The 22,740-nt window shown below is 41.7% G+C and overlaps 2 protein-coding genes and 1 pseudogene across 3 annotated transcripts in view; 2 read left to right on the top strand and 1 right to left on the bottom strand.

Annotated features, from left to right (window-relative positions):
- Positions 1 to 13,021, top strand: part of LOC118566303 — a 13,623-nt pseudogene extending 602 nt beyond the window's left edge.
- The window catches only part of c16h17orf75 (chromosome 16 C17orf75 homolog), a 36,116-nt gene that overhangs the window by 2,683 nt on the left and 10,693 nt on the right, over positions 1 to 22,740 (bottom strand). The gene's annotated exons all lie outside the window — the stretch shown is intronic.
- On the top strand, positions 14,992 to 21,774 carry LOC118556556. Of its 2 annotated transcripts, none has more exons than XM_036148179.1 (9): positions 14,992 to 15,910; positions 15,999 to 16,073; positions 16,212 to 16,244; positions 19,016 to 19,102; positions 19,191 to 19,288; positions 20,324 to 20,622; positions 20,719 to 20,802; positions 20,901 to 20,957; positions 21,049 to 21,774. In XM_036148179.1, exons 1-9 carry the CDS (start codon positions 15,848 to 15,850, stop codon positions 21,084 to 21,086), a joined length of 834 nt encoding a protein of 277 aa, XP_036004072.1. In that variant the 5' UTR covers positions 14,992 to 15,847; the 3' UTR covers positions 21,087 to 21,774. The 2 variants fall into 2 exon arrangements, with proteins under 2 accessions (XP_036004072.1, XP_036004071.1); XM_036148178.1 differs by having other exon boundaries at positions 15,996 to 16,073.

Here is a 22,740-nt window from a genome sequence, read left to right as displayed (position 1 = left end):
CTGTCATACATTTCCCTGTCCTGTTTGGTTACTGGTGCTGCTTTATGTGACACAAACTGATCCAGAGTCCATCTCTGCTTTGACGACTCTCGGCGGGTCAGCTGCTGAGCTAACGTTGTGTCCGTCTCTATTTCAGAATAAAGGTCCCGCCGGACTGCACCACTGAGCTGAACCACAACGCTTACCTCTTCCTGCAGAGCGTGTTTGACAAACACGACAAAGTGAGCGTTCATGCAAAACACGGCAGCTTAATTTGCTTAAGCACTTTGCCTTATTTAGCTCAAGATGCTCTCCTGGTTTGAGTGCATCACGTTTTTTGTTGTTGTTGGTCTAATGCAGGACGGGACTGCGCGCTGTCCCCAGAGGAGGTGAAGGACCTGTTCAAAGTGTTTCCCTACATGCCCTGGGGTCCAGATGTCAACAACACAGTGTGCACTAATGAGAACGGATGGATCACATACCAGGATACCTCTCTCAGTGGACGTGAGTGGCTTTCTATTAATACACGGACACAGATGCTGTCTCCCAAGTTTATTTAACCCAAATACCTTCACAGAAGGTCATGCGCCAGAGATTTAGAGCACAGAGACTTTCTAAGTACTCGTTTCCTCCCCTTTTTCTTCTGACAGGTTAACAACATATCTGGATGTCCAGAGGAGTTTGGAGTATCTCGGTTACCTTGGATACTCCATCATCTACGAACAGGAGTCCCAAGCCGCTGCTATTACTGGTAACTTCATCTAAATGACCTTAGCTGCCATAAAACTATCTATCCAGATAGGTTTTCACCATAATTGCATCATTTATTTCTGTTTTGTGGGTTCGCTCCTCCCTCAGTGACTCGTAACAAGCGCATTGATCTGCAGAAGAAGCAAACCCAGCGCAGCGTCTTCCGCTGCAACGTGCTGGGGGCGCGCGGCAGCGGCAAGAGCGGCTTCCTCCAAGCTTTCCTCGGCAGGAACCTGCAGGTCGGGCAAACCGTGTTGTTTTTTTTCTCTCTCTCAGACGTATCACATAACGCACTGCGTTTGCAGGTTATTTTTTAATGTTTGTATGAAGCACACGTTCTGAATTACAATCAATGTCGATAACTGGGTTCTTACACAGCTCTGAAAGTCTGGATTTAGCTTTCATCAGTTTCCAGGTGTTGAAAAAATAAAACCGAGAGGACATCCTTAGGTATCCAGACTTGTTCTTTTCATTTTCTAAATCTACAAAAAAAATATACAATTAAATAATTATGTTCATGGATTTCATATTGATTTAGATTCACAAATAGGTTTCAACATTTAATTTTAACCTTTGAATTTTGGTTTTCCACTTATCAACTGGAATACCCTGGTTAGAAACTCAAAACCAGGCAGTTTCACAACTTTGGACTATAGTCAACTTTGAAGAGTCTACATTTAGTGTTGGATTCTCCAAACTTTATTAAGAAGAGCGAGATTTACAGATTTGGTAAAAAAAAAAGGCTCATTTGTTTTAATCCAGACGCCAAATAAGCAGAGAAACGTCCCTTTACCAGTCATCATTTTGTTTCATGATTTGTAAAACCTTTATATAATAAGACCCAATTACTGTTCAAGCTGTTAAAAGTCAACATTTTAATATCAAGAATTTTCTCAATCGCGAAAAGTATATAATAGTGAAATTTGAAATAGACCTGAATAAAAATAGAAAACATCAATTGTTGCATTGATTGTGTGAATGAATGGATCCACCAGTGTTAAAATGCTGATGTCCGGATTCACACCATGTCAGAGTTTACAGCTCTTGGACCTTTAATGTCTCCTGGATACATTAGTCTTGTTATAAAATCTAAATAATACACTAGCTTAAAACTGTTTCTGTGCGCAGAATCCTCGCTTATTGTGAAGCCATGATTTCACGCTGAACGTTTGTGAAAAAATATTCTGTAAGATTTATGGACATTTTTAATACATTTCATTGAGGAGAATATGATTTCTCTACTAAATATAACCGTACTGTTTATTTTGTATTTTTCCATATTGTTCAGAGTGTTTCTTAGTAATGTTTACCCTGGGATGTCAATAAGATGTGACCTCATTTTCTTTGCTGCTCTTCAAAACGGCAAAGACAAGAGAACCTTTGATTCAAGTGAAGCAAATGTCAATAAGAAAATAGCTTCTCTCTTTACACCCGCCCACATCTACAGCAGTAAATAAATTGTTCTAGGATACAACACAACGCTCTTTTAAAGACAAATGGTTCTTGAAGGGATAATATTGACTTAATTGTCCACCGGCAGAGACAGAGGCGGATCAGAGAAGACCACAAGTCGTACTACGCCATCAGCACCACCTACGTTTACGGTCAGGAGAAGTACCTGCTGGTAGGAACCTTTTTATTTTGTAGGATTACTCCTGAACAATCACTTTGTGTTAGAGCATCAGTGTGGGATGACCGTTGATCTTTGTCTGCTCCCTCCGTTGTCCGCTCACCCCCCCTCAGCTCCACGAGGCCATGCCGGACTTCGACTTCCTGTCCGAGGCCGACCTGGCCTGCGACGTGGTCTGCCTGGTGTACGACGTCAACAACCCGCGCTCCTTCGAGTACTGCGCTAAAGTCTACAAGGTGGTTTCCGTCAGACATAAAAAAGCAAAAAACCCTCTTAATGACTGCATTCTTATAAAAATGCTTCCTTTCCTCTTTTTTGCGCAGCAATGCTTGATAGACAGCAAGACGCCGTGCGTGGTGATCGCCGCCAAGTCCGACCTGCACGAGGTGCGGCAGCACTACAGCCTGTCGCCGCACGACTTCTGCCGCAAGCACAAGCTCCACCCGCCGCAGCTGTTCACGTGCAACACCACCGAGGCGCCCAGCAAGGACATCTACACCCGCCTCACCACCATGGCCATGTATCCGTGAGTATTAAAGCACCAATCACACCTTTTACACCTCGCCTAACCTGTCGGGCTGCTTCCTGGAAGAACAGCGGAGCTTTAAAGACTAAACACCAGGGTCTGTGTACGGCAGCAGATGACGTTCCACCACGCATCCCAGTAAAGCGCAGACTCCCTGTGTCTAGTCTCTCATGAAGTAGGGTTGAATAATTGTGTTTAGTCGTGGAAGGCCCCTCTAAGCCCCGATGGGTGTTTGGAAACTAATCGGATCTGAGAGCTTAGGGTCCGTCAGAGTGGATTGCGAAGCACTTAAAGGGATGCGCCCGTTTAATCTCGTTGTCGCCGCTCAGTATCCCGTTCCTTAAATACAGAAATCACACAAGCTGCTGAGTGTGAGCAGCGGTTTATCCCCACGACGGACGCTCTTCTGAATCCAGCCAGGCACGGGGACGTTGAAGGAGAATCCGTTTCAGCCGTTCGGCAGATCAGCAGGATGTCCGCTCAATAGTTAGGATCTTGGTCGTGTATTTGAAGTTTTTAAGTTTACAGCCAACAGGTTTTTGAAGACAATAATTTTCACGTTATCTGAATTTTTGCCAAATAAACAAACCTGCTGTGATCCACTTGGCGTCTAAAATGTCCTAAAATAATAAAAGCATCTTTTATTTCCGCAGCATAATCTCACACAGGGAAATTGAGAGGAATCCAGTTTTTGATTTGAGTGCATATATTACATTTATAACCCCTTTAATGTGAAGGTGGCAAGTAGGTTTTCTTTGATTAATGCTTTAACTATTAGCTGCTGGCCAGCAGGCTGGACTGTACGCATATTTTTCATGCCACCAGGAACGCTGACTATGATGCTTAGGGAGGTAAAAAAGCTCATTTTTAGAGAGCTGCAGCAAGGAGGGGGATCCGTCTTCATGGCAGCTAGGAAAACGCCTTACTAAATTAAAACACCCACTTTTTTATATAGTATTAGTCTTTTGACTAAAAGCACGTTGAATTGTCTTTACAAATAAACTGGCCTTGCCTAAAAGTTGATCCTATTTTAAGCTGCATTCTGTCGTTATTTTATGTTACTCGACTTTAAGTCGATTTAAACCTTTAATCTAATTTATTTCTGCTGTTTAGGGCCTTTTATCAGAGGATGAATTGTTATAAAAGTTACATTTGTATTACATACTTCTCAATATACAACTTTATTTGGATTTCTGTTTGTCAAGAATCAAAGATCCCAAATATGAAATGCGTTGTACGCAAAATACACATTAGCATTTACCATTTATTAAGTTTATGAGATTAGAAAATGGGTTTATCTGTTACGCTGCATCCGGACTTGTTCTATGTGAACACTAACTTATTTCCATTATTAAAAATGATCTCTACTAACGCAGCTCCCATATTGTTGCTGAATGTTTCAGCTTTCACCAACGTTTTCGTCTCCTTTTTAATTAGCTGCTAAAACAGTCATAGTTCTGCTTATTCAGGAAGAGATTTTATTTAGTTTTCACCTCCTCTTGATCAGAAAAAAAAAACTTTTTGACAAACTGTAAAAACAATGTTTCAATTAAATGCCCACTATTAAGTATGGTGGAGGGTCTGTGGTGCTGTGGGCTGTTTCTCCTCGATAAGACCCTGAAAACCTTGTTAGAGGTCATATCGTCCCCAGAAGAGTTTAAAGGAACGGTTTCTAAATAAAAAACTGACCGTGGGTCATCAGAGTGGCTCAGAGCAGATGGCCTAATCTGAACAGATGGATTAACAGCAGGGGTACCAATAAATGTGCCACTGGCACTATTATCTTAATTTGTTGTTTCTCCTTTCTGAATAAATCTAACAAAATATATAATGTTGGTTATATAAGGTTACTTTGTTGCGTTAAAGGATGAATTTATTTAAAGCTGCACATATTTATCAGGGGCACCAATGATTGTGAACAAAACTGTAGGCGTCAAAATGTTTTTATTGCGCTAAGATGTTACATTTGTGACCGTTTAAAGTAAGACTAATGTTATATAGGACATTTTAAACCTTTTGCAGTTTATTTTTACTCTTCTTTAGTTCATCCTAGACCTTTCTGTCCAGAAGGATGTCTGGAAAGCTGTGACTCTCTAATGACCCACATGCAGAGTTGAGCTGCATGTATCTTGTCAGTGTTTATGCAAAGGTAGTGCAGCGTTTTACTAAATGATTGCCGCCGCCGCTGCTGATATAAACACTTCGCTCCCCTGCATGCAAAACATTAACAGAAGCTGTGTATTAATGGTAAAGAATGCATATATAAACAAAGCTTAACCATGGAGCTTTAAAACCGCTCGGCCCTGTGTTAATGACCTGCTGAGCTCTTCTGACGTTAGAGGAAAACACGTTAAACTTCCAGAGCAAAATCACCTTTTAGGAGGATCTTCATGTCACAGAGCTCACTGTTTAAGGTTTTCTCACCGTTTGGTGTCTTTTTTGTTCATAATCTGTCTCCAGTCCAGTCTCCAGAAAACTAAACAACCATTTAAAACAGCCGACATGTAAATTTTCCACATTTTTCTGGTTCTCCTCCTCAGAATTTGGTTCTTTATTTAAACAAATTGTCCATTACCAGTTATTTTTGGATTAAAATTAAAGACCTGCACTAATCTAACCCCCCCAGCCCCACCACCACCTCACTGTATGCTGTTTGCTGTATGTTGTGTTGCTCTGGTGGTGAATCCACGCATTTCTTTGTGTCTGTCCGCAGCCACGCCCGCCTCCGCTGCATGTGTTCCTGCAACAGGTGCACTTATTGCCTGTGTCAGAACCTCCTCAAGTTGGAGCTGCTGCGCAGCGTTAAGGCCCAGCTCTGCAGGGTCGTTTACAACAGGTTCCTACACTGATCAAGCTGTAGTCTTTCCACTTAGACTCCCTGCTCTTCCTCTGAAGCCTCTGCTGACAGCGATTGCTCCTCTGCTCTCCCCCAGCTTTACTCTGCATCTCCACTGCAGGAACAAAAAAAAACAACGTTATTAGTCGCCGAACAGGATGGCCGTCTTTGAAAACGCTTCGATTCGTAGGGTTGAAATGTGCTGACGTAACTTTATAATAAACAGATAATGTCCATTATGTTTTGGGGGCATAGTTGTAGCCCGTGGAGTAGTGTTTGCGCTGAAGTTCTCAGGTGCAAGGAAGCAAACATAAAAGCGCCAACCTATTGAAAGTCTCATTATTCCTGTTAGTGTTTTGTCATTTTAAGCGAGCGGTCCTCATGTAATGGCTCGGTGTTGGATGTCTTGGTTTCTGCTGCAGCTCCAGCCGGCCGGGCCGCTCTCTGCTCAGCGCGGCGCGTCGCTGCGCGGCCCGTCTGCGCCGGCTAACACCCGGGCCGCTAGCCAGGGAGGTACCCGTGTGTCTGCGTGGGCGTGGCGTGTCGCATGGTGCATGATGGTGCAGCGTTGGTTACGCACAGTGTGAGCACTGCATTCAGACTGAAGTTAGGGGAATCATTGTGTAAAATGGAAATGCACACCCCTTCACATCTATAAGCCTATTGGTTATGATTCTGTCCGGACTAAATAGAGGCTCTGGTGCCTTTTTTGAACCTGAACGAAAGGAGCCGAAGCTTCCTGTGGCGTTTTATGGCGTGTGTGGATTAGGATGACAGTGAAGCTGATCTCTGACGGATCAGGGAGCCGTTCCATGCCTGTGTTCCTGCGGTGGATTTGCAGACTCTAAACTCTTGACTTGTTTGCAGACAAAATGAGAGAAACACAGCCAGTCTTTGCTGTTTGCGTTTCATTCACTCTGAAAACTTCATTTTGTTTCAGCAGGTTTAATTTCTCATTAGACTGGGAAATCCAAAAACACTTGGTTTTCTGCAAATAACTCTCGACGCCTGGCTAATCGGTTTGCTTCGCTGATAAAATTTGACGTTTTCAGTCTCATTTTGTCTTTTTTTTTTCATGCTTAACGCTGAAGCCTTGATACACAGGGGACTATCATTTCTATTTTAGATGTTAATTGGACAGAACCAAGTTGCTTCTGTGTCCTCCTGCGTATTAAGGCCTAATAAATGTGATTGAGAGGCTATTTGAAATGAAAATTTGTGTTTTAATGTATCTGATTGATTTAAACTGCACCGATCACTTTCATTTCATCCTGTGTTTCTTTTCCTCCCCCCCGTGTCTTTAATTTCGCCTCCTCTCTGTAGGTGTTCGTATTCGTGCTTCTGGCTGCCGCTTTTCCTCTTCCTTTTGCATCTCTTAACCTTTTTTTAACACCTGGGGCTCTTTTTCGGCCTGGCTCGCTCCTTCTCCAGCTTTAAAATCAAAGACATGTTGGTGCTTAGTGAAACGGCGCCATCTACTGGTGCTGGAGAGGTTTCATCTCTCTCTCTCTGTCTCTGTCTCTATGTTGATGGGACTGTTTTGAATCTGATGGGAGATTGCTTTCATGTAAGCTGTGGGATTGTTTCTGGTAAAACGGACCCGAACGGGACCAGACCGTGCCACGTTTCAGTCAGTGCTACCCTTTTTTTTTTGTTTTGACGCCTCCCCCTTATTTTTCTTCTCAGTTATTAAAGCGGCCGGCACGGATCGTGTAGCTAGATTATCACAACCATCTGACCCAGAATGAATAAAGGAAATATTTAGAGTTTATTAAAATGTGACGCCAGGACAGCCAAAGTGGTCAAAGAGATGAATTGTATAATGGAGAGAATAAAGAGGGTTTATCTGGGGACAGTGTTGGTTGTTTTAAAATGGGTCATCGTTTCCAGGCTGGCTGCTGTTTGGTGTGAGCTGCCTTTATGTGTCGTGTTTGTGGAGCTTTTTGTCGTTCTAACTCTGTAAAGAGATGTGCGGTCTGGATGGAGCTGGGTGAATTAGTTCATTTTTCCCCCTGTTTGTCTTATCATTTCTTAAATTTAAAAACAAAAGTCTGAATCAGTACGTCTAATTCTGTGGTTTGATCAATTTTAAATTCGGCAACCATTTAACTTGAAGATTTTAAATTCTTAAATAATGCTAAACATTTCAAGGATGTCTACGTCTGAGTCTGCTGCCAAATACTGTAGAAATTAACTTTTTAGACATGTGGTAAAAATAAAATCAGTCCTTTGGCTTTCATACATATATAAAATAGATAAAAATAAACTGCTCCAGAAATACTGAAATTAGCAATTGTTGGAAAATAATAATTTTTTTTATCATAACCCAATTAATTTTATTTTTTAACAGTTATATAATTAAATGTAAAATCCATTTAATATGAATATGGTATCAGCGACGTGCCAGGCGTATTCAAATTTGAAAACTGTGTAATCTCACCAATGACAGTATTAGTATCAAGGGTTGAAAAGGATTTGCTGGGTAAAAGGGGTAAAACATTTTCAATTAAGTATTTTTTTGTAAAAATATTTTTTGGTAATTTGGAGGTTTACTAACATTTAATGTTAGTTTCCTTCAGTTTCTTAGATTATAAACTAAAAATCTGGGCGACTGTCGAGTGGAGTGAAAGCTGACTCACCGGCCACTTTATTAGGTACACCTCGCTACTGTCAGGAAGGTCCATTTTTGTTCTGCTTTAAGAACTGCATCAAGTTTGATGTGGCAAAGATTCAACATCCCAAAGAGATTTTTGCTCCACATTAGCAGCCTGTTGCTGGAGATTTGTTTGCTCCACCACCCATGACGCAAATATCCCGTTCCGCTACTGGATGGAGACCTGATGACCATTGGAGGCCATTGGATCACAGTGTTACGTTCAGTAAACTAGTTTAGGAAGATTTGAGCTGTGGGACGTGGCTCGTTATGCCGCTGGAAGTAGCATGTCTGTCATAAAGGGACAGACCTGGTCATCAATCATCCTCAGACAGGCTGTAAATAATACTTAGGGGCCCAAAGAGTGCCAGGAAGATATTTTCCAGCCTATTACACCACCGCCTGCCTAAAACATTGCTAAGGCAGGATCCATCTTTCATGTTTATGCCAAATCCTGACCGTAGCATCTGTTGCAGCAGAAGTTGCCATTAATCTGTTTTCAGTCTGTTATCGTCTGACTTTACTAAGTCTGCGGGAATCGTAGCCTCAGTTTTTTCTTCTTAGCTGGCAGAATTGGCCTCCCTGTGGGGATTTTCTGCTGCTGTAGCCCATCGGGTTGAAGGGTTGTGCTCTTAATACCCCGGCTGTAACTAGCAGCTGGTTTAGCCTCTCTTGCCCTTTCATCGTCTCAAACCAGTCGGCCCGTTCTCCCGTCACGACTCTCTCTCTCACTGGATGTGTCTTCATTCTCCGACCAGCCGCCTGAAAGACGGACACGCACACGAGAATCCCAGTGGATCAGCGTTTTCTGAAATACTCAGAATAGCCCGTGTGGGAACAAAATCCACGGCACGTTCAAAGTCACTTAAATCCCCATCCGGATGCTCTGTTTAAACCTCAGCTAGTCAGCTTCACCAGGCCCATTGAGTTGCTGCTGTGTGATTGGCTGAGCTCCGGCTGGATTGGTGTACCTAATAAAGTTGCTGGTGAGTGGAATTACTGGGATGCAGATATCAAGATGATGCGGATTCAATAAACTGTTTTGTGCAGCTTTGAATTACAGCAAAAATTTGAGACATTACCATGGATGTAAGCCCGTTTTAAGGCTACGTGTTCCTTCCTAATAATAATAATAATAATAATAATAAATAACAGGTATGTCACTAATACTCGTGGCCCCAGTCAGTATAACTGCGGTATCTCCCAGCTTCCCCTGCTGTGTGCCGTTTGTGTTTGTGGGATTGCTGCTGGGCTGGGTGGAAGTGGCTTTGGACCTCCTGCCGTCAGGGGGGGATTTCAGACTGCTGCTACAGGTTATACGGTCGTCTCCATCATGGAGGAGCCCAGTTAATATGGAGGCCTCCGCCTGAGCAGCCAGCTCCTCCACGAAGGTAAAGAGAGAAACCACACCTCCAGAGTTTCACCGAAAACGAGCGCTCTGGGCGTCTTGTCCAGAATTGTTACTATTTTAGGTTGAGGCTGATTTAGGGCTTTTTAGTCTGGTTTCTCTTTTTGTGCTTACAGGAAACATGAGTTGTGGTGTGTTCAGTTTGACTATGCAGCCATGTTTTAAAAAGAAGAAAAATTGTCTTTGATTTTCCTCTTCTTGCCCTTTTTGCTCCTTTACTGCAGTCTGTTTAGTTCATAGCTCACTATTGCTTGTATTTGGTTAACATAATCTTAAACAGCTCTGGAGGCATCACAGAGGATAATGTGCTGAGATTTTTACATATGAAAGTTTCCACTCCTTTTTCAAATTGAGAAATGTAGATTTCAAGAATCTTTTCATGTTCAAACCTGCTTTTACTGAATAATGATTGGCTCTGAGCTCCTGTAATTAAGGCATGCTAGGTGTCTAGAAACAAGGGATTTAGTCCGGCATTAAACTCTAAAGGCTTCACCTTGAATAAACCACATTTAACGTGATCCGACTGATCTTCTTTAAACCAAAAAATCAAACCGTATTCAAGCTGTACCTTAAATAGTGTAACACTAGATATGTTTACATGTACAAAATTTTACGATCGGATTAAAATGTATTCGGATTAAATAATCAGATTGTACCTTTTATATGGTCACACAATCAATGAATCCAATCGTAATGTGTGTATATATGCGCCTGGCTTTATTCAGAATAGAACCACTATGACATGCACAGTTATCAAATTCACCTAAAAAAACACAAAAGAAGTACTTCCATCTTTGCTAAACTTCAAAAATAGTAAACAAAGCAGTGTTATATGAGTTTGTTTGTCTTTCGAGCGCCCAGGCTGGACTTGCACCAGGTTCTGATTACGGTTGAAACGTTACTGAGTAAGCAACAATTTTGAGCTCTTTTATTTTTTCGAACACAAAGGTTGTATCACGGAGCCCCGACAGTTTTGCTTCCCGACGTATTTCCGCCACTCTCCAACGCGGAAATACGTCGCGTTTACGTCTAACTTGAGCCTGATGAGCATTTATATGCAGGTTGATCAGATAATCAATCGGCATAAACCACCCCTCTCATTCGGATTACAATTTTATTCCGATTGAGCTTAATCCGATCATAATATTCCGATTGGCTTGTTGACCTGACGCATTTTTATTCCGATTGGCCGTTTATTCCGATTACTTTTGTCCATGTAAACGTGTAGCTATAGATTATCTCTGGCTCATTAGTTATTGTTTATAGTTGTACCTGTGTTATTTATTCATAGTACATTGATTAAAGCAGCAAACAGGCGTAAATCGGAGGCAAGCAGAATTTAGCTCAGTATTTTTCTGAAGATGTTTTGACACCTATCCAGGAGTAATTTTCGGCTCCTCGCACTTGAGCAACCTGCAGTTGGAGCGCTGCTGTTCTTAAGCACAAGGAGGCCCATCCTGCTTGGCGCTTTCCTAGTCAGATGCAAACCAACAACCCACCCGTCACGTTTCTGGGTCATAAGAAGCTGTATTGTGGTGTGAGTGGAGTACTGGGCCACCTGAATCACGATGAGGCTGCTGCTTTATCTACAGGTTGCTCAAGAGCGAGTCGCTATAGAAATGACGACGACTCCTGGATGGGTGTCGAAATGTTTTTGCAAAAATTATATTATAAAATTATATTTAATTACTTAGGTTTAGATACATAGCAGAGCTGTTGCTGAATTAAATTTCCTTGTAAATGTACCTATTGTCCTGACAATTTCATATTCTTATTGTTGTTTTATTAATAGATTAACAAAAGCCAACATTAGCAGGTCAAGTCAGCCATAAAAGAAGCTCCTAGCTGGCTGACCGTGGATTTAGAAGAGTCACCTTAATAAGATTTATAGCAGCTGTCAAAACCCAGAGATTAAAGATGGACAAATATTCAGACTGTTTTTTATTATTATTATTATCATTAGGTTTGTTTTTCTCCAGAGATTCCTCCAGGGCTGCAACAGAAATTGCATATTTTAATAAAGTTTTGTAGTTAGATCTGCTGCTTTTACGACACCAGCCTGTTCCTCACGCTGTATTTCCTCATTGTCTGACCCCGCACTTTAAACCAAATGTCAAAACAAAGCGCAAGCTTCCACTTTCGCTGGGATTTCATTTTCATCCTCTACAGCTAAGGAAAGTCCCCTCCGTGGAGCCCCCGCAGCTTTGCTTTGTCATTTGGCCGCTCAGGGGAAACCCATCAAGGCGGCAGGGTTCCCCATTCGCGCTGCCCCCGGTCTGCCCTGCTGGGTGGCGGATCCGCCCTCACCTCCTCTTGTGTCTGTCCTCCCTCTCAGGCACATGGCCCAGGCGGACCTGAAGAACTCCACCTTCTGGCTGAGGGCCAGCCTCGGCGCCACGGTGTTTGCAGTGTTGGGCTTCGCCATGTACAGAGCTCTTCTGAAGCAGCGGTGATGGGGCAGCAGGAGGCGGCTGCTTTAACTCCGGCCCTTTTTGTTCCTTTCTACCTGAGAGACATAAAAAAAAAAGAGACTGCCTGAACAAGCCAAACGGGCTCATGGCCTCCAACCCACCTCTCCCTTGTCTCTCAAAGCAACACGAGCGAGAAACAAACTTTTATACGATTGTGGTTCATCCGGATGTTGCAGGCAAACGGACACAGTTTGTAAAGGCATTTATTCTGGGATCTTTTTGGTTAATCCGTTAGTAAAAACTGATTTATCTCAGATAATCCGGCCCTGTTTTAATCCTCAGGCCCTCGTTTAGTTTAAAGAAAGAGGCAGCCAAAATGAAACACTGCAAAGGGACTTGAATCTGTTTAACGTGTATGCAGTATGTCACGTATTTATGTAAGACTTTTAGGACCCGTAGAGAGCATCACAAGGCAAACGCAGCATCAGCAGGAGGTGAACAGCGTTACATTTAACACCGACATCATGCACTTGTTTCATTTGAGCGTTAATTTATTAACCCGATTGTTTGGAGTGCACCACCCACAACAGATTGCTCATGTATTTTTGTATGTAATATTATTGCTCGACATTTCTGACTGCTTTTTATTTTTCCGGTCTTCAAATAAAGCTTTGACCCTCCTCTTTTTCTTTTCTATTTCTGCACCACAAGCAAACGATTCTGTTGATAAGACCACCACCTCCTCCCCTCCCTCCTCAACCTCTAAACATGTTATATCTCTCCATCTTCTTCTGCTGCAGCGTATTTACAATAAAGACTTGTACGATCCGGTGCTAGCTGTGTGTTTGTGTCGAGTAAGTGAAACCACAGTTGCATTTTGACCCCGAATGCTGCGAGAGATTCATCTAGAAGCCTAGTTCGCTAGTTTAGAGTTGAACAGCCGCAGGAACCACCTGGAGGCAGGAAGAGGAAGCTATCGCCGGCTGACAGGTTATTAAGGCAGGTGTCGGAAATCCCTCAACTGGCTAGAAAACATCTGCAGCAACACTTGGTGGCAGTATTTATGTAGATGGGGGTATATGCAGCCCTGGACTGATTTTATTTTATTTTTTTCTTCCTCAAATGCATTTAACGATTTGACCCAACAGTATTGTGTGGACAGCTGACGTACAGGCAGGCTTTCTTAACCTTTTAGTGTAAGATTTTCACAAACTTTTAAATCTTCTTTTTTATTCAAAATAATTTTCATTGAGTTTTACATGTAAAAACGGAGCACACTAACAATGTATCACAGAATAGGTGCGGCGCGACAAGCGTGACCAGGCCCGTATTAAGACAATGTGGCTGGGCACTGTACCTCAAAGCCCCCCCCCCCCCCCCCCCCCCTTACCCGTGCTGTCCTCCGGTCAAAAACATCAGACATAATCAAGGGGATTTCTGTAATGTAATATACTATTTACTAACTTACACAACTACCTGTAGGCATATGAGCAGTGAGCAATATTCAAATATCTCATTTTAAAATGTTGAAATAAAAAAAAATCTTGATTTATTTATCATTTATTATTATTGTGACATCAGTGTTCACAAAACGAATAATGCATGGTCTTTCAACAATTTCCAGTAAATAATATAACAATTTATGAAAAATATATTTTTAAAGCATGTGAAATGCGGTCCCCCCCCCCCATGGTTGGTGCCCCTGGGCACTGGCCCACTGGCCCTTATGGATAATCCGGCCCTGGCGTGACAAGTCGCTCAAGACGGAGACATAAGCTGGAAAATACATTTTCCTTCAAAGTGAAATCTCTTGTGAAATACTACGATATCGGTAAAACAAAAAAACAAACCCACCCGTCACTGCCAATACTGTGCCATCACTCCACCGCACCAGGAACTCGCGCTGTGAACTATGACTTCAACTGGAAAACATGACAGCACTAAGGAAAAGGCTATAGAATGCTTTTTAGCAGTACTTAAATTTGATTTGTCCTCCAGTTCTCCCAAAAAGGGCCGCGAATGGGTATTAAATTGGTATTAGGAAATTTGGTATTAAATACCCGACATAACGTTCCAAATATTTCCTCCCAGAAATTACTCAAACCAGGGCATGAAAAGAACGCATGGTTAAGAGAGGTGTGGTGCACAAAGCGAAGAGCTAACCAGCACAAAAGTTTAAATCTTAAAATAGCAAATGTTAGGTATATAATAAGTTTTATTAATTATGTTTAGATTTTTTTTATTTCATAGTCATTAGAACCACAACCATCTTGTGACTTTCACTCAGAGGCACATTTAATACACCCATTCATCAAACTTGGCTAAATGAAGCAGGTGTTTCTGAAGAAAGGCTGACCCATGTCACCTCTATGTTGTTAAAAAGAGACCGAGTAATTTTCCATGCCATGACAATAACAAAAATATCTGGAAATTGTAAGCCTTTTTTTTATTTAAACATTCGTTTAATTCAAATATTGCTTAGTTTGTTGTTACTTAGAATTTTTTGTTGTAAATTTCAGAATTTTGGAGTTTAATTGTATTTATTCATTTTTGGCCTAGCAGTATATTCCACTTTACAATGTTGGCCGGAATTAAAGTTTGGATATGAATGCTCTTAAGGTTTTAGTTTCCACTGTGATGCACATACTCGACACTGGAAAGCTCCATGTCTGAACTCTACTTATCCAAAAGCACAAACAAAAAGCCTCAAGTTTTCTCCCAGCTACACAAAGAAAGCAAAAAAAATATGTGAGGGTTCCTTTCTGAGACGCAAGACGGAGACTCTATGACCCGGTGGCTCTGGGATGTGTCGAGGAGGATAGAGGAAGGATGACGGCAGTAAGGGTTGATGGAGCCTCAGCGATGCTCTGGAGCTGTTTCTGGCAGCCAGAACTGGATGGGCAGTGACAAATCAGGAAGAAAATATCATACTCTCTTTGAGGAAGCTGAAGTTTATGGGTGACTAAACCTTCATAGAAAACAACCATCCCAAAGTTTGATGTGTCAGAGTTCATTGAAGCTTGGTTTAATCAAAAGTCAGAAGGTACTAGAGTGACAATCACTGCTGCCTGAATCTAGCTCTGTTGGGAATTCCGTGGGATTGGAAAAAAAGTGGTTGTAACTTGACAAATCAGGAAACTTATTAAAGGTCTTTAGCCACATGAGGAGGACTAAAACTCCTAAGGTACTCTGTCAGAAACCTGAGTCTGGCTATGAATCATGTTTGCTGCAGGGGAGGCAAATGGGGCTCTACTAAGTAGTAAAGATGCTTGTCATGAAGGGGTTTAATGATATCAAGACTACAGTAACATTAACATTAAAAAGTGCATTTTGGGTTTAATTGTAATATTGCTGAACTAATTATTAAGTCCTTCTTGCTTGAACATTTTGCCAACAAATCTAATCTGCAGCCGTGATTAGACAGTTATGATTTGCAACCGTAGAGCTAATTTATTGACTCACGCGTGAAGGCAAAATATTATTCCTCACCAAGCAGGACGTTGGTCAGTGAGAATGGAGAAGTGAGTGAGTAATGAGTCTAAAACAATGACACTGTGAGCCTGAGCGAGGAGGAAGTGACACCACGCAAACCAGGTAAATGTAACGACACACAGCAGTGGCCACAGTGTGAAGTTGTCGTCTGTCACGGATGAAATGTCTGTCGACGGGACTAAGCTGCTGTTCGAGGGCTTTCTGCAGAAAAGGAAGGACACTTTGGTGAGTTGGAGATGCTTCTGGGATTTATTATTAACAGTTCTGAGCCGTGGTTTCACCAGCTGCTCTCTCCTTGTGTTGGATATAGAAGATTCGATGGGTGACCTACTGGTTCAGGCTTCAAAACACTACCTTGTTCTTTTATACCAAGAAAAACGGCAGCGCCGTGAGTACCACACTGTCGTATTAGGCTCTATATATGTCGATTAGATAAAAAAAGTTTCATTCAGCCTTATTGTTTTGATTTCTAACAAGCATTTGATCAAATTGATACCTTGTTTTGTATTTTGTTTCTTATTTACAGTCACATTTGAGAGGCTATTACTACATTTACACAGTAAGTCGTTAACATTCTTCTACTTTGAACTTGTGCTGATTTGCAGTTGTGGAAAGTAAAAGTATCTTTGTGGTCCAGTTTTTTTTTTTTTTTTTTTTTTTTGAAACAGAAACCATCATGTTCAGAAAAGTTGCTCCATATCTCTCTCAAACTGATTGGTAAATGTATTAATGGGTTAAAGGAAGCTATCACACATTATTTTTAACAGGAATAAATCTACGCGGTGGGTCCTTTCACTTCTCTAAGGAAAATTTGTCCACTTGCTAAAGAAAAAAACAACACATTTAGTTTTTTTGTTTTTTTAAAGATGCCCTAAATGTTTGTTTTTAGAAAGTTTTAAAGCTAAAAGCAGTTCAGCTGTATGCAGTTGCATAAAGTTTGCCTGCTGGAGCGTTGTCTGAATTCAAAGTGCCTTGCAAAAATGAGTCCTAAACCTCTCCCACATTTTTCCCTTTATTGGGGTGCAGTGGCTTAGATAAGAGCCATGTAGTGCACAGTTGTGAGGTGGAATATGAATACATGATTCTCAATAGATTTTAGAAAAAGAGGGTGTGCCATACAACCCCATTTCCCATGATACCCCTAAATAAAACCTAGTCTACTCAAGCAATGGCATTAAATGGAGGCCACTCATATGTAAGTGTTCGATCCTTCCTCTGGAAATGAAACGTGTCGGGCACATCTGCAAACAATGGCCCAAATTTCACATAGATCACGAGGGTAGTTGCCCAGGACCGCATCAGAATCAGGGAAACCCATACCATGTTAGGAAAACTGGGTCATTAGCTGCCAGTTGTGCCCTGAGGACATTTTCTAAAGCTTTTTTTTTATGCATGCACAGCCAGTGGGGAGCTGGCACTCCTGTGTGCTGAGTAGGCGCCCTCTGCTTCCTCTTTAGAACAGGACGATCAGACCGTGTTCCCTCTGCGCCCATGTGGGATGAGGCACAGCTGAGGAAGGCCTGTGACCTTTTGGCCCGGGTGTTTGAGCCCTGCTTTTAGCTAACTTAAGCCCAAGTGTGAAATTTGAAGAGATTTTATCTTCACAAGCTGAGACTTCGTCTGTGGTTGAATCTAGTGGCCGGAGTGGCGCAGCACTGTTGGGGGGAGGGGGGGTGTGAAGCCACCACAGCATGCAACCAGCTATAAACAGATAGCTGTGGCAGCATCATGCTGGACGGGTGTCCTACTTAAGCAAGGGCAGCGAAAAAGGACCGGCAACCCAGATCTCTACTTGTAGGAACCTTTGAAAAGCATGTATCATTTTTTTGTTCCCTATCATAATCATCTGCGGTCTCAGACATAATTTCTCATTAAAAGACATTGAGGCGTGTAGCGTTGCAAAATGTGAAAAAGCTCAGAGTGTGATGAAAGGCCACTTGAAGTGTTTTGTAGTTAGTGTTGATTAATCTTTAATGATGAGATCGGAGCTTGGTGTTGCAGCACTTCTTCTCCATATTCACCCCCCCCCCCCCACACTCTCTCAGGTCTTCCTCTTCCATTTGTCTCTCTGTCCCCTCCATCCCTGCCTCCTGGCATCCACAATGTTGACTCCCTCCCCCGTTTTCAAAGTCGCCTCAAATCATATATTTTTAAAGCTGCCTACTCTCTAGAAATATTTTGTTTTGTATTTGTTTTAGATTATTGGGGCTTTGCTGTTGTGCTACTGTTTTGTTTCAATTTTGTACGGTGTCCTTGAGTGTTATGAAAGGTGCTTTTCAAATAAAATGTATGATTATTATAATTATTATTATTATTACTTCCTTTGATAGCTGACAAAGTCTCCTGACTTTAGTGCTGGAAGTTTCTCCCATGATGCTGAGCTTTAACATGTCTAACGCACACAAAAAAGGGAGCTAAATAAAGCAAAGCGTTGATGAAAAAAAAAACAGCAACCACTGAAATACGTAAAAGAACTTCCTCAAGCTGCGATACAAAACCCAACGCAGTTTTGCAACGCAGTTTTTGCAGAAGACCCAGAACAGACTGCTGCTAATATACAATCAACCGACAGAGAAATGCAAAAAAAGGCTGAAAAAACAACAACAACCGCACTCTATAAAAATTATATAAAAATCGCTTTAGAAATATGTTTTGTGGATATTAATATTTGTTGACCTGGTTATGGTTTGTTTTTCTGTTTAGCTTTATTGTTACATCCATCCTCAATAATAATAATAATAATAATAATAATAATAATAATAATAATGGATGGGCCAACCCTTTGAAAGGAGTCAGCTGAGGTGCTGTGAGCCTCTTTAAAGGTTTTCCTCACACGTTCCAGTAGGAGGAGACCGCAAAAGATACCCAGAACATGCCTAAGGAACAATATATCCCTTTTGGCCCGAGAATACCACAAAAACTCCAAGAGTTAGCTGGAGAAAGTGTTTCTGGGAAGACAGATGTCCAGTTCTCTCTCCTCAGCCTGTAGTCTATGAAACTTGACCTCTGATGGGCAGAAGAGGATATTAATATGAAATGCACTAGCATTTATCTTCTATTTGTATCTTTTTTCGCCTGTTTCTGTTACACTTCAGGACGACCATAGTGTCAGTACCAGAGATGTAAATGTTCCAAACCTTTGGCCCAGTTTCATTGAGGCATTTAGTGAACTAAAACATGAACGCATAACCTTTACCTCTACATGCGGCGTCTCACTGTGGTGCAGCTGCTGTCTCTCTACTTCCTCCCTCGTCTGTGCTTTTTACCAACTTGGGTTTCCTGACGTTTGTTCCCGTCACTGATGACCAAACTTTTCATGTCCCGGCTCAGGTCCAGTCGGTGCGGGAGGTGCAGAGACCTGACAAGAAGAGCTTTTTGTTTGAAATCGTCATGACGAACGGAAAGAGAAAGATGTTGGTGAGTCGTCCCTGTGATCTGACTGGGCCAGGTTTTCATTCTGAGTACCAGCCTGTGGTTGACGTGCTGTCATTTGTGCGTTTTGAAGGCAGCAGAGACAGCCGCCCTCAGAAAGGAGTGGGTTGGACACCTTTGGCAGGCCATGCAGTTCTCGTCTTCTGGACTTTTTGACCCCGGAGACATGGAGTAAGTCCAGTACTGCGGCTCATTTACAGCGCCTTGCAGATGCTTTCCTATCTCATAAACGCCAGGGTGTTTTACTGGGACAGCCCAACACAAATTAGTACATAATCATAAAGTGGAAGAAAATGTGTAAGTCTGGAAAGTGCTGCATTTAATTGTATTGAACCCCTAAAACTGTGTCTGTGTGTGTGAATCCTTTCGGGCGCTCCCATATTCAGGGACCACCAAAGCAAATCTTTACAACTTGATGGAGTTTCTACTGTGGATGCTCTTCTTCTTCTAAACCCAGGTCCACCGTATCAAACCAGTTGCCTCCAGAAGTCATCCAATTAACTTACATGCAAAAATACCGCGTGGTGGAAAACTAATACCGTAGATTAAAGCATATTCAGGTGTTAGACTTTAAAGTCATAAATTGTAACGTCTGAAAACTTCAAGGGGCACGTAAACTTTATTTTTTTTTCAAATCAGTGTATGTTTTTTTTTTTTTTTACAGACTGAGTTTTCATTCATTCTAATACGAGTATTAGGGCCACACATGAAGGGACATTTTTTTTTTGCCATGACGAGATTAAACTCGACATGTCGACTTTAAACTCGACATGTCGACATTAAACTTGACATTTCGAGAATCTCAAATTCAGAACTGCGAACCCGGGTAAGCATCACTAGAAAAAGACGTTACGTTATTGGTAGGCCACCGCTTTCAGTGATGATTGTACAGTTGCAGCACGGCAAAGACTACCTTCACACTTAATTAAAAACGCAGAGACTGCAGCTGTGGAGCGCGGTTGCTCTTTTCTCACCACGATATATCAACTTTATTCTCGAAATGGCGACTTTAAAGTCGACATGTCGAGATTAAAGTCGACATGACATTTCAACTTTATTCTCGAAATGTTGAGTTTAATCTCATCATGGCAAAAATATTTTTTCTCTTCATGTGTGTCCCTAATACTCCGTCGTATACTAAAGATCTGATGACTTTTTTTACGTGCATGTTTTTTTTTTTTTTGTGTGTGTGTCTGTGTTCCTCAGCGGTGTCATCTTTGATCCTCGAGCGAGGGCGAACAGCGGCATCTCCCTGTGCAGCGACAGCGTGATGGAGGTGCAGCCGGCTCGACCTCTCTCCACCTCGTCGGAGCACATCTACTCAGAGCCCGGGATCCTCGCTCCGTCCGTCTGTCGGCCCGCGGACCAGGAGGACAGCGAGGACGACGACGCGACCTACCAGAACCCGCGGAGACAACTCCACTGCAGCAATCCCTCTGAGGATCCTGATTGCTCTGAAGAACAAAGACAAGATGGCCTCTACGATGTCTTACCAGCCAGGAAAAGTAGAGATATGCTTTAAATAACTCAGATGTTCCAGTGGAAAATCATGGAGATGTATAAAACTATCTTCATGTGTATTGTTTTTTTTTTACCTTTAGCCATATGTGAAGCCCCTTCAACGCAAACGCATGATGCCGTGTATGACTTCCCTTCGTCTTACATGAGACCTACTGAACAACAAGGTGAATTACGGTTTAATAACGGGGCTCGTTCTTGTAATAACCACTAAACACGTTTGTTTTTGTGAATGGCTTATATATTTCTGACCCCCCCCCCAAAGATGCAGTCTACGACGTGCCGTCCCATCTGTTGAGGAAGAAGAGCGATCCCACTGAAGGTAGCGTTCGTCTTGCTTTCCTTTACCGCCGTCCTCTAAAAAACGCTACATGCTTCAGCTGCAAACCCGCTCTCCCTTCTGCTGTTTGCAGACGAGCAGTCAGAGGAGGGAACCTACTGGAGGATATGAAGAGAAGCTGGAGGAGGACGGACACGTCTAACTTTGTGGATCAGAACTAGAGCCGTGCAATAGTAGCCTAATGGTCGTTGCAGTACTAATGGCAGCAGTATAGCAATTGCAAAAAACAAAAAAAACAAACAAAAAACAACAACGGTTTGATGCAATATTCAGTAGGTGGTTATATTTTAAGGGCTCTGCATGCCAAGATTAGCTTTTAAAGTTTAAGTGAAGCTCACTGGTTATGACTGGGAAGAATTATAGGATTGAGGAAAATGTGGGTTAGTCATAATCCATATTATCATAGCAATATTCAAGATTACCATCATAGCTTCATTCTACCCCCCCTTGTGCACACATATTGCTCTTTTAGAGAGAACTACAGCTGCGGTAAAAATAATAATGATTTGGGCGGGAACACAGATGTGTTTTCAGATTGTGTTTTTTTCTTCTTCTTCTTCTTTTTTTTTTTTTTTTTTTGCTTCTGTAGTGTACCGAAGAATATTTAAATACATTTCATATGTTCTCAGGGTTTGGGATAGGGAGAATGTCTCGATAACGATTGCTCCGGTCTTGCCGTAACCCTCGCTGCTCTCCATGCACCGGAGAGAAGTGAGAAACGGTGAATCAGTAACTGCAGCAGGTGATTGTCTACTTAATCATATTTATGTATGAAAATAAAATCAGCCTTTTAAAATAAAAAAAAATCTATTACTTTTTATGAGTGTCAAATCTTTTACATATATATATATATATATATATATATATATACATATATATATATATATATATATATGTATGTATGTGTTTAAAACATGTTCACCTTTTTAAAGCAGATATAGCATTTAAAAACACTTGGAACCATTGCTACAACAAGCAGACCATCATTTCACACCTTTTTAAAAAAAAAAAAAGAAATAAAGCAGTCAGTCTAACTAATGGTGACTTCAGCTGGACTCTCTCATACCTTCACTAGTTGATGGTGCTGGTAGTGAGGTGGACCGTTTTCTCGGATCTTCCTCACTCTCTCAACCACATTTCCTTTCAGCTAATCTCAAATACAGGCCACCAATGCCAGAGCGTTACATTATGACCAGTGTGTGCGATCTGTGAGGCTGCATGTGGATCCTTAGGCTCCTCACAACGCTTCTTAAAAACTTCAGCCAGAACTGGGACTGAACCCAACAGTGTTTTTAAACATAAAGGCGATTTATTCTAGCACTTTTTCTTTGCTTTTTAATGGAACATCTGCAAACAAAGTTCTCACATCATTGTGAAGGTTTTTCTTAATTTTTCTTAACTTTTTCTTAATCCATATTTTCAAATATGGAGGCTTCCTTCAAAGAGAAATATTTGCATGTTCTTATTGTAAAAGCTTGAACGCACCCTGTAGTTCTTTCAAAACCGTTACAAAACTTGTTTGGTCTTATTTTTAAGACTGACAGGTCTTTTTAAAGAAAGTAATGTGGCTTTTAGCACCTCTAAGCACCTTTTATTAAGTAGGAGTGAGGGTGAGAATGGCTCTTTGGGCGTTAAAGGTGGCTGACCCATTTTCTAATATGTCAGCGCTAGGAGAAAACGTTCACTTCCCGTCTTATAAATCCACAGAGAGCTGCCATGATGAAGAGGTAATATTTGCTTCACCTGCTAGTGGTCATAATGTTAT

The sequence above is a fragment of the Fundulus heteroclitus genome, chromosome 16 (genome assembly GCF_011125445.2).
Source record: "Fundulus heteroclitus isolate FHET01 chromosome 16, MU-UCD_Fhet_4.1, whole genome shotgun sequence".
NCBI lineage: Eukaryota > Metazoa > Chordata > Actinopteri > Cyprinodontiformes > Fundulidae > Fundulus > Fundulus heteroclitus.
Note: the sequence above shows the minus strand (reverse complement) of the source record. Positions and strands in the feature narration are given on the sequence as shown.

Bases quoted from the DNA above. Each gene is read 5' to 3' on its own strand.
- LOC118556556 (XM_036148178.1), top strand. From the start codon at position 15,848: ATGTCTGTCGACGGGACTAAGCTGCTGTTCGAGGGCTTTCTGCAGAAA. The intron at 20,623-20,718 runs GTAGAGATATGC...TTTTACCTTTAG, and splicing joins TGTCTTACCAGCCAGGAAAA to CCATATGTGAAGCCCCTTCA. The intron at 20,958-21,048 runs GTAGCGTTCGTC...TGCTGTTTGCAG, and splicing joins GAAGAGCGATCCCACTGAAG to ACGAGCAGTCAGAGGAGGGA.